The sequence below is a fragment of the Trichechus manatus genome, unplaced genomic scaffold (genome assembly GCF_000243295.1).
Source record: "Trichechus manatus latirostris isolate Lorelei unplaced genomic scaffold, TriManLat1.0 scaffold00162, whole genome shotgun sequence".
Classification (NCBI taxonomy): Eukaryota; Metazoa; Chordata; class Mammalia; order Sirenia; family Trichechidae; genus Trichechus; species Trichechus manatus.
This window is the reverse complement of record NW_004444098.1, coordinates 1,371,760-1,389,071: the sequence shown is the minus strand read 5'-3', so window position 1 is coordinate 1,389,071 and position 17,312 is coordinate 1,371,760. Positions and strand designations below refer to the sequence as shown.

Below are 17,312 nucleotides of genomic sequence, written 5' to 3'. Positions count from 1 at the left end.
AAACCTTAAACCAAAAATATCCCCTGAGGTTTTCTTAAAACCAAATAATAGTTTAGTTTAACTAGTAAAGAATGTCTGCCTTGGGCATTTTTATGCTCTTTTAAGATCTATCTATATGGGATCAAATTGAAAACAGCAACTTGAAAGATTAGACAGGAAGCTTAGGAGGCAGTGAGTTTATGTTAATGGAGGAGGAACAACTCAGAAAAGGAAGATGAGAATGGTTGTACAACTCGAAGAATGTAATCAGTGTCATTGAACTGTACATGCAGAAACTTGAATTGGTATATGGTTTGCTGTGTATACTCTCAACATCAACAAAAAAATAATTTAAAAAAAAGTTACTTAACGCTTACCATATGCTAAGCAGTACTGCACATGGTTAGAGAGCAGCTGTGAATCCCGATTCCCTCCTTCGCTAGAAGTATGACTTTGGGAAACTTACTTAACCCCTTTGTCCCTCACATCTACATCTATATTAAAAAACAAAAAAACACTGTTGCCATCAAGTCGATTCCAACTCACAGCGACCCTACAGGACAAAGCAGAACTGCCCCACAGGGTTTCGAAGGAGCGGCTGGTGGATTCAAACTGCTGACCTTCTGGTTAGCAGTCAAGCTCTTAAACATTGCGCTACCAGGGCTCTACATTTATAAATGGGTTGTAATAGCAGTATCGGGAGTCCTTGGGTGGTGCAAATGGTTAATGCACCTGGCTGCTAACCAGGGCTTCCAACTGGTTTGTCTCTTCAGGTTCAAACCCCTGTTGAGAATTTGCATTTCTAACAAGTTCCCAGGAACTTCTACATAAGAATCACTTGGGAATCTTGTCAAAATGTAGATTCTGACTCAGTATATCAAGTTCAGGGAACTTGCTAGAAATGTAAATTCTCAGCAGGAGTTCCAACCAGAGAGGAACCTTTGAAGCCCTGCTGCTAACCCAGAGGCACTTTGGAAGAAAGGTCTGGTGATCTACTTCCAAAAGATGACAGCCATTGAAAACTCTATGGAGCACAGTTCTGCTCTGACATGCATGGGGTCGCCATGAGCTGGAATTGACTCAAGGCTAACCGGTGGTAGTGGAATAACAGTATCTACCTCATAAGGTATTGGAATTAAATAATCTAATCCAATTAAAATAGAGCCTGGCATGCAGAAAGTGCTCCCTAAATGTTAGCTGCTATCATCATCATTACCATCACCACCACCATCATCATCACCAACTCTGGTTTAGATAGTGCCTAACCTTAAAAACATCAAGAGTTGCGTACGTAACAACATGTGAATGTTGAAAGATCCTGCTCCACTGTAAATGACTCTAACTCATACTCTCTTTTCTCCTACTTGTGGATCATTTTGTACACCAGTAAATTCAATTATTTCAGAAATAACTGAAAACTAGGTAACTGACAATTAAGCAATATTGCTTTTCTCTGAACAAGATGCAAACTCCAAAGGCTTAAGTTTTGTTCCTTTATTGTAAAAATCTATCAATATTCCACTTAGAAAAAAGCATCACTGTGGACCATAAACTACAAATTTAACTTAATTTAGCCTGCATTTTATAGAAAGAATTTTGATTTACCGAGGCAATTCTGTTTAAAAGACTAGTTTCTGCTTTTAAATTGGAGATGTCACACCTTACTGTCTAGTTTCCAAATACATCACTTGTTGTGATTTTAAAGTATTATCACAAATTCTTCGATAAACCTCCATCAAGAAGTGGTGCTTCAACTGGACTAAACCAAAGCTAAGAAGTTTCCTGAATACAACCAAACACTTTGAGGGAGAGAGTAGCAAGGGCAGGGGTCTGGAGACCATGCTTTCAGGGGACATCTAGGTCAATTGGCATAACAAAGTTTATTAAGGAAACATTCTGTATCCTACTTTGATGAGTGGCGTCTGGAGTCTTAAAAGCTAGCAAGCAGCCATCTAAGATGCATCAATTGGTCCCAACCTACCTGAAGTAAAGGAGAATGAAAAACACCAAAGTCACAAGGAAAGTATTAGCCCAAGAGACAGAAAGGGCTACATAAACCAGAGGCTGCATCATCCTGAGACCAGAAGAACCAGATGGTGCCTGGCTACCACCAATGACCGCCCTAACAGGGAACACAACAGAGAGTCCCTGATGGAGAAGGAGAAAAGTGCGGTGCAGAACTCAAATTCTAGTAAAGACTAGACTTAATGGTCTGAGATTGGAGGAACCCCAGAAGGCATGGCCCCCAGACTCTCTGTCAACCCAGAACTAAAACCATTCCTGAGGCCTACGCTTCAGACAAAGATTAGACTGGACTATAGGACACAAAATGAAAATGATACTCATGAAGAGTGTGCTTCTTAGCTCAAGTAGATACATGAGACTAAATGGGCAGCTCGTGTCTGGAGGTGAGATGAGAAGGCAGAGAGGGTCAGGAGCTGGTTGAATGAACACAGGAAATCAGGGGTGGAAAGGAGGAGTGTGCTGTCACAGTATAGGGAGAGCAATTAGGGTCACACAACAATGTATGTATAAATTTTTGTATGAGAGATTAACTTGAATTGTAAACTTTCACTTAAAGTACAATAAAATAAAGAAAAAAAAAGAAGTGGTGCTTAATTCCCCCTCCCCTTGAATGAGAGCTGAGCACTGGGACTTGCTTTTAACCAGTAGAATATGGCAGAAGTGATAGTGTTTAACTTTAGGTCATAAAGAGCATTGTGGCATCCTGTCTGACTTCTTTCTTGGATCACTTTCTAGGGGATGCCACATGCCATATCATTAAGACACTCAAGCAGTCCCATGGAGAGGTACACATAGCAAGGGACTATGACTTCCTGCCAACAGCCAGCAAGGGACTAAAGCCTTCCGTCAACAGCCATGAGTGAGCTTTCTTGGGATAGATCCTCCAGCCCCAGACAAGCCTTCAGATGACCGCAGCACCAGCAGACATGGACTGCAAGCCCATGGAGAGACCCTGAGCCAGAACCACCCAGCTAACTGCTCCCAAATTCTTGACCAACAGAAACTGTGAGATAATAAATGTTTATTGCTTTAAGCTACTATGTTTTAAAGTAATTTGTTATGCAATAATAGATAACTAATATATTACTCTATGGCATTTTTTAAAGATTATATTGATAATGATATCTGTTTTTGAGAATTTCATGCAATCTACTACCTAATATAACTGGAGATACATTATTAAAATACAAAACTAGGAGAAGTCACTGGCTTACTGGTTTGTTGTTAGGCAATTAATACAAAGATCTGGGACAATATGTATCACAAAGTAGTTTCACCTTCATCAGTAAAGAAGATAGGCAGGTAAATCAAAGGTGTGGCTTTTACTTATGAAATTATCTTTTACTTCAAAGGAAATAAACATATTAGTTACATTACATCAAAATGTATAAATAATTTATTTCAAAATTCCCATAGACATGTAAAGTCTCTTAGAAGATTTCTAGGAAGAGCATTAAAATTAGACTTTGAGATAAAGATCTGAGAACTCATTGTCTTTTACTACCTACTCAAAGGTTTTTCAGCTTTCTGAATAATATTAAAAGTCAACAAAAATAACCTCTGTATTTTAATACTGTAAAGGATTTTAATATTAAATGTCAAAACTAATGTTTAATTAACACAGGGCTCTGGTTCACTTACCAAAATCCACAGTATGATAGTAAGTATGAAGAATCAGAGCGCTAAACAGCCAGTATAATCTCCCCCTTTACTAAACTTGATAGTACGTATTGTTGTAACCTGACAAAGTTAGACTAGGAAAATTAGGCCTCTTACATTCTGCTCTTTTAATGTCATCACCAAGTTAGAAACCTCAATTATCTTCCAACTCTGTTTCAATTGCCACTACTATAAGTCAGGCCTTTATCTCTCAGGCAAGGAGCCATGGTGGCACAGGGTTTAAGCACTCAGCTGATAACTGAAAAGTCGGCAGTTCCAACACACCAGCTGCTCCCTAGGAGAAAGATGTGGCAATCTGCTTCTGTAAAGAGTATAACCTTGGAACTCTATGGGGCAGTTCTACTCCATCCTATAGGGTTGCTATGAGTCAGAATCAACTGGACAGCAGTGAATTTGGTTTTGATTACCTCTCAGTCTGAGGTAAAACTCCTTAATTGGTCTCCCTGATTTTAGTCTCTCTCCCCTTCAATACATATATAAATTTATTTTTGCTACCTCAGCTATTGTTTTTAAAACACAAGCTTGATCCTGTCACTGGCCCCTAACTCAAACATGCATGCCCCTTCTCCCCTTATTCAATAGATCTGTAATCCTAGAATTATTACGAGACAGATGCTGAACATTGTGTACTGAACGTATGGATGGTGTAGAGAAAAAAGTTTGAGAACTAGTGCTGTAAAGTTTAGTACGCATTCAAAGCCCTGTTATAATCCTAACTCAACCTACTTTCTGCATGATCTCTAGACACAAGAAAGGAGCCCTGGTGGCACCGTGGTTAAGCGCTCAACTGCTGACCCAAAGGTCAGCAGTTCAAACCCACCAGCTGCTCCACAGGAGAAAGATGTGATGGTCTGCTTCCGTAAAGATTACAGCCTTGGAAACCCTGTGGGGCAGTTCTACTTTGTCATACAGGGTCGCTAAGAGTCAAAACTGACTTGACGGCAATGGGTTTGGTTTTTTTTTTTTTTTTTTGTTGTTAGACACAAAACAAACTTATTCTCATGGACTTAAGATTCCAACAAATCTAAAAACATAAATGACTGTTATGTGAAAGGTTGTTAGTCTTAATTTTTAAATACTCTTTACAAAAATGGAGCCCTGGTGGCGTGGTAGTTTAAGAGCTCAGTTGATAACCAAAAGGTCAGCAGTTCAAATCCATCAGCCGCTCCTTGGAAACCCTCTGGGGCAGGTCTACTCTCCTATAGGGTTGCTGTGGATTGGAACCGACTCGACGGCACCTAACAGCAACAGCATTCACAAAAATATGCACATTTTAAAAATAAGTTATTTAAAATAGACTGCCTTCAGAGCTAGCTAAATATAAATTAGATGCTAATACATTAATTTATTTATGAAGATAAATATTTTTTCCTCAAACTTTCTGTGATAATCTCAAGGCTTACTGAATTCACATATCTGTGTATACTTGTTATATTTTACACTGTTGCAACAAAATTCTCAGTATATGTTTATAAAACCTGCAAGCCTATGGAAAAAGAGGCAAAATTTTTTTTTTTGGATAAAAATATACCTGGCAACAAGGCAAATTAAGGAATAATTTAGAGGGTATTAACCCAATATAAGCAATCACTGATTAATTAAAGGCTGATTATGGGGGCTCCAGGTTTACTATTTCAACCTACTGGTCATTTGACTATTTACTTAGAACCATTACAACAGTGACTGCAGAAGAAAACTGGTAGCTCAAATCAGTTTTTATCTTCTGTTACAACTATTGAAAAAATAAAGATTTGGAAGAAGATTATTTATAAAACACTACATAATTAATTTGAGATGTTCTTTTTCTGTATTACATCAAAGTACATAAAATGAAACCAGATATGTGTGTACACTAGAAAACAATACTATACACGCTAATGTAAATATAGTAGGTTAGCAATTGTCTTAGTTATCTAGTGCTGCTATAACAGAAATACCACAAGTCGATGGCCTTAACAAAGAAATTTATTCTCTCGCAGTCTAGGAGGCTAGAAGTCCGAATTCAGGGTCCCAGCTCTAGGGGAAGGCTTTCTCTCTCTGTCAGCTCTGAGGGAAGGTTCTTATCAACAATCTTCCCTTGGTCAAGAAGCTTCTCAGGCACAGGGACCCCGGGTCCAAAGGATGCGCTCTGCCCCTAGCACTGCTTTTATGGTGGTATGAAGTCCCCAACTCTCTGCTTGCCTCCCTTTCATCTCTTGTAAGATAAAAGGTGGTGCAGACCACACCCCAGGAAAACTCCCTTTACATTGGATCAGGGATGTGACCTGAGCAAGGGTATTACATCCCACCCTAATCCTCTTCAACATAATCCAATCTTGCCTCGTTAACCACAGGCAGAGATTAGGATTTAGAACACACAGGAAAATCACAATCACAAAATGGAAGACAACCACACAATACCAGGAATCATGGCCTAACCAAGTTGACACATATTTTTGGGGGACATAATTCAATCCATGGCAGCAATCAATTATCACCCTCATCCCCTCTTTTCTACTTGCTCCCTCCAAATAAAAAGCAGTTCCCTTTAAATGCTAATAAATTCATTTTTGGCACTATACACTATCAGTCTAGTTCAGGAAGAGCCTAAGAGTACTATAATATCTATACAGATGAAACCCAAACAACGTCTATAAGAAACAGTATCAATTGTGACCAAAAGAAAGTATCTTTGGGGGAAAGGTCTAAGCAATTAATATACTCAACTAAAAATTTTATCTAATACTAAACAAACTTATGAAAACAACAGTGATAGATGACCTTTTTACAACATTTATCAGACATTCTTAACCTAAGTATATTAACTTGACTACAGAATAGGTCCACCGGTAAAACTTTTTTCTGCCTTTGTAATTAGAAGTCATTTGTTGGGGTTTAACCAGAATCAATCTTCTCTTTCCCTTTCCCAACATTACCTAGTATACCTGAAATGTAGGTGAATGTGGGGGAGTGATGATACACCAAGTTGGAAAATCAGGGAAGATTAAGTTAAAGAAGGATTTTTACATCATACTAAGGACTTCAACTTTCTCCTATAAGCAATGATAAACCTCTGAAAGATCTCAAAAATAGAAATCACAGGATATACTTATGAATTACAAGTGTATGTGACAGTGCTGAAGACAGAAGTAGGATGAGACTGGAGGAAGAAAGCAATCAGGAGATTATTTTAAGATTACTTAAAAATTGGCAGTAAAATGAAATACATATATGCAGCAATTTCATTTCTAAACATGAATCCAGAGAAATAATCCCATATGTGCACAAGGACACTGTTCTAGAATTTTCACTGTGCTGTTATTTGTAATATAAAAAAATAGTAAAAGCCTCAATAACTACCAATAGAGGATTGATTAGATGGAATATTATACAGTAGTTAAAAGGAATGAATTACAGCTACGTGTATCATTGTGACTAAATTTCAAAAATGAGTTAAGTTGCAGAAAAATGTATACTGCAGTATACTACTTATATAAATAAAAACACATAAACATTGAATATTTTGTGTTTACCTAAGATGACTATATTTACTGAGCGCCTTCTCTGTGCCAGGTACTATTCTAAACATGTTGGATCAACTCATTTATTTATCGCAACATCTTTATGAAACTATCCCGTTTCACAGATGAAGAATCGGAGGCACAGAGTTTAAAGATCTTCTCAATTATCATTTTTAATGGACAACCATAAAATTTGCTCCAGTACTTTATAAATCTAACTCATGGCTCGGCACATCAAAGACGTGGTGAAACCCATGTGAAAGTGTGCACTACAGATTAGTGTTTGAGGTGGTGAAAAACAGGTGAAACTGTGCACTACAGATTAGTAAATAAACACAAGTAAGCCCGTGCATACCTTGCTTACTGGTTCATGGGCCCCTGCTAATAACCACTGGGCACTTTTCATCCTTTAATTTAACCTTACACTCTTGTTTTAAAGATTTCAAAGATATTTTCCTTGCCAACTATCTCACACTCCAAGTGGGATAGACATGGTAGAGAAAATGTTCTTTGCAATCTTGCCACCATAAAAACATTCCCCCCAAAACGTCTCAAAGGTACTTTGAGGAGGCTGAGAGCCAACTGGATCCTTCGAGAAGGGAGCCCCAGGCCAGGTCACGGGAAGCGTAACGGGGTGCCTAGGCCAGAGAGGACCCCAGGGGGCTCTGCCGGATGCGTCCCTCCCACCAGCACGTCCAAGGCCGGGAACCTGACAAAGTATCAAACTAGGAATGGAGGTGGGGATTCTGGAGCATAGGTCTTAACTCAGGGGCGCTCACAAGGCCTGAGGACAGAGGCGACGACCTCTCCGAGGCCACTGTCCTCAGGCACAGGCGCGGCTCACTCAGGCACGACCCAGTCGCCCGCTCCCCTCCCGTTCTCCCGCAATGCGGGGACAATGGGAGTAAACCCAGCTTCGGCAAAGGCTGAGAAGGAAAGACGCGCCTGCCCTACCTCAGCGCGCCCCTGCTCCCAGGTCGTGCAGCCAGCACCTCTCCGGCGCCCTACCGGGGTGCAGCAGCCAAAAGCTCCGAACCTCCCGCCAGCGCACTGCATCCTGGGAGGCGCGGGCCGGAGGCCCGGTCGCGCGCCAAGAGAGCGAAGCCGGCGGAGCCTGCCGGGAAACGGTTGCTAGGGAGGATGAGGAGGCGGGGCCTATGGGGAGTGTTGTGAAACCGAAGGTCTCGCTGTGTTCTCAGGGGCGGAGCTTGGCGCAGAAGCGCCGGCCCGGCCAATGGCGGGGGCGGGGCCGCATGTGCGGGGGACGTCGAGGGGCGGGACTCAGATGAGCAGCGAATGGAGCGTCAGGCTGACTGCCTGGTCCCGCCCCAGACCCAGACGACCGCATTGGATTGGGCAGCGTGGCGGCTCCTTCGCTCGCCTTCCGGTGTCACGCGACCACCTCCTCCTCCCGCTCTCCTCTGTCTATGCTTGGGACCGCTTGGCTGGTGTTGAGAGATTCGGGCGGCGACGACGGCACCTGTGAGCACGACCATGGCCGAGGTGAGGAACCGGCTGCACGGCTGCCGGCTCCCCCCGACCCCGAAGGCCGCCTTTGAGGGCCAGGGGCCTGGTGCCCGGGGACAGGTGGGCTGGGCTGGGGGGAAGCGGGATGGCGAGTGTGGTGTCTAAGGGTCCTGCCCTGTCTCCCCTCCAGAGTCAGGCCCAGATTAAAGCCATGCTCATCGCAGAGACCCGACGGAGGTTCGAAGCTGAGTATTTGGCAGGTGAGTACCGCGTTCTCAGGGTTGAGGCGGGCGTGCAGTGAGCGTTCCCAACTTTGCTGAGGTGTTTGTGGGTGTATCTGGGCGGCATTAGGGACACTTTGGACCCTCACAGGGATGGTGCGCTGCGCGTTTGCGAGGTTTTTGTTTCCATAACCTGCCGTGCATCCTGCACCAGTTGGGCAGGTGGACGTTCATTGCTTCCTTTAAAGGGTTAGTGTAAGTTGGAAAGCAGCGAGTTTCTAGCATCTCCGCTTGTTTATGGAACTTAGCGAACACTTGTTAGGCCCAGGGCACAGGTGAACTGTCCACTCCATGGTTCCTCTGCTGACCTTTCACCAGCAGCAGTCCAGAAAATGAACCTGGCACCTGCCATAATACTATTGACTTGGACTTAAATTGGAGATGCAAATTCCTTGGTTGTTTTGCCTTATTCCACTTCATACCACCCAGCATGCTACCCACAGAGTAGGCCCTGCAATGTTGGAACAAGCTCTTATCTTTTCATCTCTCACTGTACCTAGCAAGGCACCTGTGAGTCCAAATTTGATTTACTGGTTGGACATTCTGTGTCCAGATGTCACAGATACTTGGGTTGTTAGGTACTTATGTGATGATATAATACTTGTACATTAACTTTGAAAAAATTAGGATAATTCTTTATACATATAGAATTAAGAAAGAATGCATAGGTTGGTGGTTCGACAGGATACCGGTGCCGCATGGCGTAGTGGGCTTCCCAGCCCACAAAGCAGGCAGCTACAGTGGGCATGATGACCCATGGAGTGAGAGAGCTGATCGCCTTCAGGCAGGAGACTTCTGCGGAGGCCCCCAGGCCCTTATTGGTGGAGCTGAAGAGCTTTGTAACGCTTGCCTGAGCAGAGCCAAGGGGCAGAGTGCCTGAGGGCCTGTTAGAAGAACTGTATCCTGAGTTGTTCTTGATCCTGAATTGTAACATGTTACTTCCCTAGTAAACCCCGTAATCATAAGGAAAAAAAAAAAAAGGTTTGTGGTTCGAATCTACCCAGAGGCACCTTGAAAGAAAGACCTAGCGGTCTGTTTCCAAAAGATCTCAGCCGTTGAAAACCTTATGGAGCACAGTTCTAGTCTGAAACACCTGAGGTCACCAGGAGTCAGAATCGACTGGACGGCAACTGGTTTTTTGTTTGTTTTAATCCTGACTTTGCCACTTAATAGTTTATCTATTCTGAGCCCCTGTTTCCATGTCTGTTTAATGGGAATAATATGGTTAGGAGGATTAAGTGAAAAAGCATATATCAGGCTGTCTAATGGCTTAGCATGTAGTAGACTTTAAATGAGTCTTTTTACTCAGTAGTCATTTTGGTTACTGGGAAAGGAGTTAACTTTCAACGTCTTTAGTGCTCAGCTGAGGTTCCTTGCAACTTTAGACTCCCCTAGATAAGTAAGGAGCCCTGATGATGCAATGGTTAAGTGCTGGGCTGCTAACCAAAAGGTTGGCGGTTCGAACCTATCCAGACGTTCCATGGAAGAAAGACCTGGCGATCTGCTTCCATAAAGACTACAGCCAAGAAAACCCTATGTGGCAATCTGCTCTGTCACATGGTGTTGCTATGAATTGAAAATCAAGTCAATGGCACCTAACAACAACAGATTATACCTGGAACAAGTAAGGAAATCTGTTCCCAGTAATCTGGTCAGTCTTTTCATGCCTCCCTGCCAATTTCCTTCATACTCAAGCTTTGCACCAGAGAGTTGGCAAAAGCACGTGATTCCCTTTTAGCCCAGCCATCTTATTTCTAATAACATAACTGGTTCCAGTAAAGAGATAATTCTAAAATTGCTTTCTATAGAAATGTGACTCTTGTATAAACTATAAGGGTTTATAGTATTTTAAGAAGCTACCCAGAGCTTGACCTAGTGCTAGTATCTCCCCAATTTACTTATGCCTAAGAGAGGAAGCAGAATATAGTCATAGAAATTTAGCAATAGACAAGCTCTTAAAGGTCATCTTGGTCCAAATGTCTCAATTTTAAAATGAAGCTAGTGAGGTCTAGAGAGTTTAAGTGATTTCCTCAAAATCCCTGGTGTTCGTGGATAGGCCAGGGCTAGAGCTCAGGTCTTCTGATTTTCACTACGGTAACCTTACTGCTACACCATGATCGTGTCACTCCCCAACTTGAAACCCTCCAGTGCCTTCCCACTGTGTTTAGAATAAAACCCCAATTCTTTATGGAGGCCTGCAGTGGTCTTGCTCTTACCCACCTCTCCATCCTCAGCTGTTACTACTCTCCTTGCTTAGTACTATCTCTCACAGAGGCTTTCAATTTGACACCGCCCATAGGAAGAAATGCATTGTACATTGCAACCCAGTACACACAAGTATAACTGAAACAAAAGTTCATGAAAGAGTACTTACTCTGAAAGCATGTGACCCTGTGATTTTTTTCTATTTGACTTCCTTTTTAAAAAATGCAATGACCCACAAAATTGGCATCTTAACCTATAAACATAACCCATGGTTTGAAAAACATGACTGGCCACACTGCCTCTTTTATGTTCTTCAGATAGACTGAGTCTGTTTCCATCTCAGGACCTTTTCACTTCTTTCTGCCTGGAAGGCTCTTCCCCGGGTGGTGTGCATGGCCAGGTCCTTCTTTTCTTTTCCATCTTGGTTTAAATGTGTCTGAGAAGCCTTTGCTACTATTAAATAGCCTTCCTGCCTCCCTGTCTCTCTTTTGTTTATTTTCTCTCCTTTACAGCTCTTAACCATAATCTGTAATTATCTTGTTATATTTGTTTACTTGTTTGTTGTTCATTTCCTCCAAACCCGTCAAATCAATTCTGACTCATGGCAACCCCGTGTGTTACAGATTAGAACAAAGCTCCATCGGGTTTTCTTGGCTATAATCTTTTCGGAAGCAAATTGCCAGGCCTTTCTGCTGCAATGCCACTAGGTGGGTTCGAATTACCAACCTTTAGGTTAGTAGTCAAGTACAGTCCTTTTGCACCCTAGGGACCTATTCATTTTCTCCAGTAGAACGTATGTGCTTTCTGGTGCAGCCTATGGGCATTGAGGGCAAGTGTCTTGTGTGTCTTATACTCTTCTGTATAGCTAACACAGTTCTCAGTACATACTCGTGGAATGAATATAGCAATACTTAAATATATACATATAGGGAAATTAGTCCCATTCTGTGTTAAGAACTGTCCTAACTGCCCCTCCTCCTCCACCAAAATCTGACAGAGGAACCTTCACCATATGTCTCATAAACCATTGCCATGGAGTCGATTCTGACTCATAGCGACCCTATAGGACAGAGTAGAACTGCCCCATAGGATTTCCAAGGCTGTAAATCTTTACAGAAGCAGACTGCCATATCTTTCTCCCACTGAGTGCTGTAACCACTGCGCCACCAGGACTCCTTATTTCTCGTAAAGACAAGGATTATTTCACAGTAAAGCAGTGTGTAGCATTAAGCACATAGGGAGAGTTTTGTCCTTAAATATACACAGTTGGGTGTGTTTCTACACGGATGTGTGGGTTATCTATCTGCACAGTGATTGTAAATATTATTTAAAGACTTGCATGGGAAAGGAAAATAGAAACCTTTAACGACTTTCTCACCTTAAGGTTTCAGTTTCCTGATAAAGGTAGAATCTGATAGAGTAAGAAAGCAGTAAAGTTTTTTCATTTGCCTAATCAGAAAGTGATTTCCCTTTTAAATTTAGCTTTTAGAAATTACTCAAGTATGTTTAGAACGTCTGCTTTCCTTCTTCCTCTGTCTTTTGCCATGTCTGTTGTCATTAACAATATTTTGTTTCAAAAGAGGCTTAAGGCCGACTTAAGCAAATGTGGTAATATATGTTGTCCTAAAGGGAAATATATCTTATCTACAAGTATATCAAAAGGAGTCCCTTGGTGGCAGAAATCATTAAGCTCTCGACTGCTAACCAAAAGGTTGGCTGTTCGAATCCACCCAGAGGCACTTCGGAAGAAAGGCCTGGCAGTCTGCTTCTGAAAGATCACAGCCATTGAAAACCCTATGGAATGCAGTTCTGTTCTGACACACATAGGGTTGTCATGAGTTGGAATCAACTCGACGGCAACTGATTTGGGTTTATACTCCAAAAACTCTCTTAGAGGTAGGTTCTTGGGAATTCCAAGCACATTTTTGTTTCCATAGAAATTAAGCTACCGATTATGGATAGATTTTTTTAAGCTGGCAAAAAGAATAAAATATAAGTCCGTAAACATCTTATGGATTACTAATAGTACTTGTTTTGTTATCTCATTGTTTCTGTGAGAAATTCCATGCTGAGTCTCAAATGAGAAACATCTCCCCTTCTCTTTTCCTCCTCCCTGTGGCCAAGGCGAGAGACTAATCCCTTGTGACAATAATTTATTCAGTTTCTCAAAGACTCATTATGTGCTAAATTCTGGGAAGGAGTGTGTCAGTATTAGAGAAAGAACTAAAGGCTAGAGCCTTTTCCTGAATGACTACAATCCAGTAGAAGGATTAAAACAGATAACTGTTAAAGTTAAGGCAAATTGTATCAAGAGTAATATGAGTGCTAAAATTAATTCTGTTGGAGTCAAAGACAAGGAGAAATAACATCTGGTGATTGGGATGACTGAGTTAGCACAAAGTTAGAAAAATTTCATAAAAAAGGGGTGTTTCTCATGAACTTTGAAGGATGGTGGCACTTGGACTGGTAGACAGTGTGGTCCAGGAAGATTAAATGGTTGGAGCTAAAGCATTGAGGTGAGATGTGGACTATGTTGGGAAGCAATTAAGAAGTCCACCTTGATAAGCCTTAGGAAAGGTAAGCACGTGTGGCTGAAAATAGTTGGGACTGTATTGTAGAGAGGCTTAGACAGCAAAGTGATGAGTTTGTACTTTAGTGGGTATGGAAAGCCATGGAGAACTTGGGGCTTTTTTTTACTAGGTTGGTTTTCTGATTTTACAAGTACAGTAAAACCTGTGAAAGCCGGAACCTGTGTAAGGCGGAAACCTGTCAGAGAAGGAAAACGCAAATATTTTCCACTAATAGAGAGCAATAGAAAGGTGGTAAGACTGCACCCTGTCAAAGGCAGAAAATTTGCAAGACCCGGAAAAACAAGGCAGTCCAGTCGAGTTCCACCTCTCACAGGTTTCACTTCACTGTTTATGAATTCATCTAAATGAATTTGGATATCAGAATAGCCTAAAGAGTCACCCATAATCAATCTCTCCCCAGAGATAGCTCTAAAAGTCGATACGTTTTTTCCTAGTCTTTCTTCCTGTATATTTAAAAAAATAGCTAAAAAGTCCATTCTGTATGTAATTTTGCATATTATGTTTGTTAACATGATCTTATTTTCCATATTTATGAAGTAAGCAACATTTTAACATTGTCTCTTAATTTTCAGTTCTGTAGATAAAAGGTAATTTTCTTAACTTTTATCTTAAATAGCCCTTTCCTTTTGGACATTTAGATTCTTTCCAGGTTTTTGTTAATAATTTTTTTTGTAGAGTAGTTCAGATTAAATCCTTAAAATTATAACTGATGGGTCTTTGTTTTAGTTTGCATTATATTACTAATGAGGGTAAGCATTGTTTTCATATGTTTACAGCCATTTCCAGTTTCAACATTTGTTTTCTTATTAGTATGGCTTTTAATATTGGTATGGGTCTTTCCTATGTCTTTTTTACTTTTTTTCATATTTTGGATCTATTCAAAATGAAACCAAAAAAACCAGTTGCCATTGAGTCGATTCCAACTCATGGTGACCCTGTGTATTTCAGAGTAGAACTGTGCACCATAGGGTTTTCAGTGGCTGATGTTTTTGGAATAGATCACCAGGCTTTTCTTCTAAAGTGTCTCTGGGTAAACTTCAACCTCCAACGTTTCGGTTAGCAACTGAGCACCTTAACCATTTGCACCACCCAGGGACTCCATTCCAAATTACCCATTCCTTTGTGGTTTCTTCCATTGCTATTAAGTTAAATAATTCTCTCTCTCACTAATGACTTTTTCTAGTCTTTTAATTTTGCTTTCTTTTGCTTTTTAGTTTTTTACTTTGAGAATGTATGTACCAAATCTATAAAACATGAATAAAGTAAACACCCATGTACTCACCACTCATCCAAAGAAGTAGAACCTCCCGGTACCTTAAAAGCCTCCTGTGTGTCCCCATCCCTGCCCTTCTGGGGGCAGTTACTTTTCCTGCATTTGGTGTTACTTATTAATCTCTTAAGGAGCTTTGGTGACACAGTGGTTAAGCACTCGGCTGCTAACCAAGAGGTTGGCAGTTTGAACCCACCAGCCACTTCACCAGAGGAAGATGTGGCAATCTGCTTCCGTAAAGATTACAGCCTTGGAAACCTGTGGGGCAGTTCTACCCTTTCCTGTAGGGTCGCTATGAGTCGGAATTGACTTGACAGCAACAGGTCTGGTTTGTTTTTATTTATATAGATGTGTTAAGATATCTCATGGTGGTTTTAATTTGCATTTCTTTGAATAGCAATGAGGTTGAGCATCTCTTCATATCTTTATGGGTCATTTGGTTTTCCTCTTTGTGAAAATCACTTCTTCAGCCTCTTCTTGGTCCTTTGTTCTTCCATATAAGTTATTGAATCAGCTTATCATGTTCTCACGCAAACAAGAACGACCCCTGCACCAAGAGAGAGTGAGGTCAAGTAAAACACAAGAGTAAGAGAAATCTAGCCAAAAGCTTATCAAAGACTCACTCATGCCTCCTGTGTCTTTCTAGAGCCAAATTACTCCTTTTATATTTCTAGTACCACATTATAATTATCCAGGGCTCACTTACTTTGGACATGTAATCAGGAAGGACCAATCCCTGGAGAAGGACATCATGCTTGGTAAAGTAGAGGGTCAGCAAAAAAGAGGGAGACCCTCAACAAGATGGATTGACACAGCAGCTGCAACAATGGGCGCAAACATACCTCTTTTGTGAGGATGGCACAGGACCAAGCAATGTTTCGTTCTTTTATACAGGGAGTCGCTATGAGTCAGAACCAACCCTGTGGCACCTAACAAAAATAACAACAACGTAGTCTGTTACCACTTTGAGAACATGTTATTTTTGCATTATTAAACTCTGTAGGGTCTGGATCCATATAAAAAAGTTGACTCTCCAGCTTTTTCAGATTTCATCTAAAGACTAGTTGCAGTAAACCTAAGTCCAGGATTTTCAGTTCTCACTAAGAGTGAGTTGCAGATTCCATTTCCTTCTATTACCTAACAATCTAAGGTTATGTTTTTATAATTATGCTTTCCTATCTCTGTCCAGTTATACCATCATCAGAGGCATGATTGATGAGTATAGAGTATGGTAGGAGAGGGTGAGCTGTCTGGTCAAACTGTGCAGGGTAAGCATAGCCTAGGAGAGCAGGCTTCTGGGGGCCCTGTGGGTCTGTACAGCTTATTAATTCTGTTACTAGACATATGGTTTTACCATCTGTACATATTTAGTGTAAATAACCAGACTTTTAATCACAGTGCCCGATATACTTTTAAAGAAAATTTATAAAAATACAGAGTTAAAAGATTAAAATAATTTCAGTTATAAACCTTACAATATCCATAATAATGTTGAGTTTTTTATGATTTTATTAAAATATATAAAATAAAAGTATTCTGAGAAACAACAAAACATTTAACAAGTAATAATTTGTTAAGGATATTATCCTGTCACTGACAGCATTGTACTTCAGGATAGATCTTGAAATGTTCTTTTTGACAATGAACTCCTTGACAGTGATAGGATCATATCCATACACCTACAAGGAAAACCAGTTAATACGACTATTATCCAAATTTACGCACCAACCACTAAGGCCGAAGGTTAAGAAATTGAAGATTTTTACCAGCTTCTGCACTCTGAAATTAATCGCACATCCAATCAAGATGCATTGATAATTAATGGTAATTGGAATGCAAAAGTTGGAAAATATGGCTTTGGTGATAGAAACGACACTAGAGATCTCATGGTAGAATTTTGCAAGACCAGCAACTTCTTCATTGCAAATACCTTTTTTTCAGCAACGTAAACGTCAACTGTACTTGTGGACCTCACCGAATGAAATACACAGGAATCGAATCAACTACATCTGTGGAAAGAGATGATGGAAAAGCTCAATATCATCTGTCAGAATAAGGCCAGGGTCCACCTGCGGAACAGACCATCAATTGCTCCTATGTACATTCAAGTTGAAGCTGAGGAAAATTAGAGCAAGTCCACAAGAGCTAAAATATGACCTTGAGTATATCCCACCTGAATTTAGAGACCATTTCAGGAATAGATTTGCTGCACTGAACACTAATGACCAAAGACCAGACAAGTTGTGGAATGACATCAAGGACATCATACATGAAGAAAGCAAGAGGTCATTAAAAAGACAGGAAAGGAAGAAAA

General features: G+C 40.9%; 2 protein-coding genes across 7 annotated transcripts in view; one reads left to right on the top strand and one right to left on the bottom strand.

The window, feature by feature from the left end:
- Positions 1 to 8,240, bottom strand: part of FANCB (FA complementation group B) — a 345,837-nt gene extending 337,597 nt beyond the window's left edge. For all 5 annotated transcript variants that reach the window (XM_023740692.1, XM_023740693.1, XM_023740690.1 and 2 more), the window contains exon 1: positions 8,139 to 8,240. The gene's annotated coding sequence lies outside the window, so the exon portion shown is untranslated. The remainder of the gene's footprint in view (positions 1 to 8,138) is intronic.
- Positions 8,241 to 8,594: 354 nt separating this feature from the next.
- MOSPD2 (motile sperm domain containing 2) overlaps positions 8,595 to 17,312 on the top strand; it is a 56,407-nt gene continuing 47,689 nt past the window's right edge. For both annotated transcript variants that reach the window (XM_004386333.2, XM_023740689.1), the window contains exons 1-2: positions 8,595 to 8,687; positions 8,842 to 8,911. In XM_004386333.2, the coding sequence (XP_004386390.2) occupies positions 8,679 to 8,687; positions 8,842 to 8,911 (79 nt within the window). In that variant the 5' untranslated portion in view covers positions 8,595 to 8,678. The remainder of the gene's footprint in view (positions 8,688 to 8,841; positions 8,912 to 17,312) is intronic.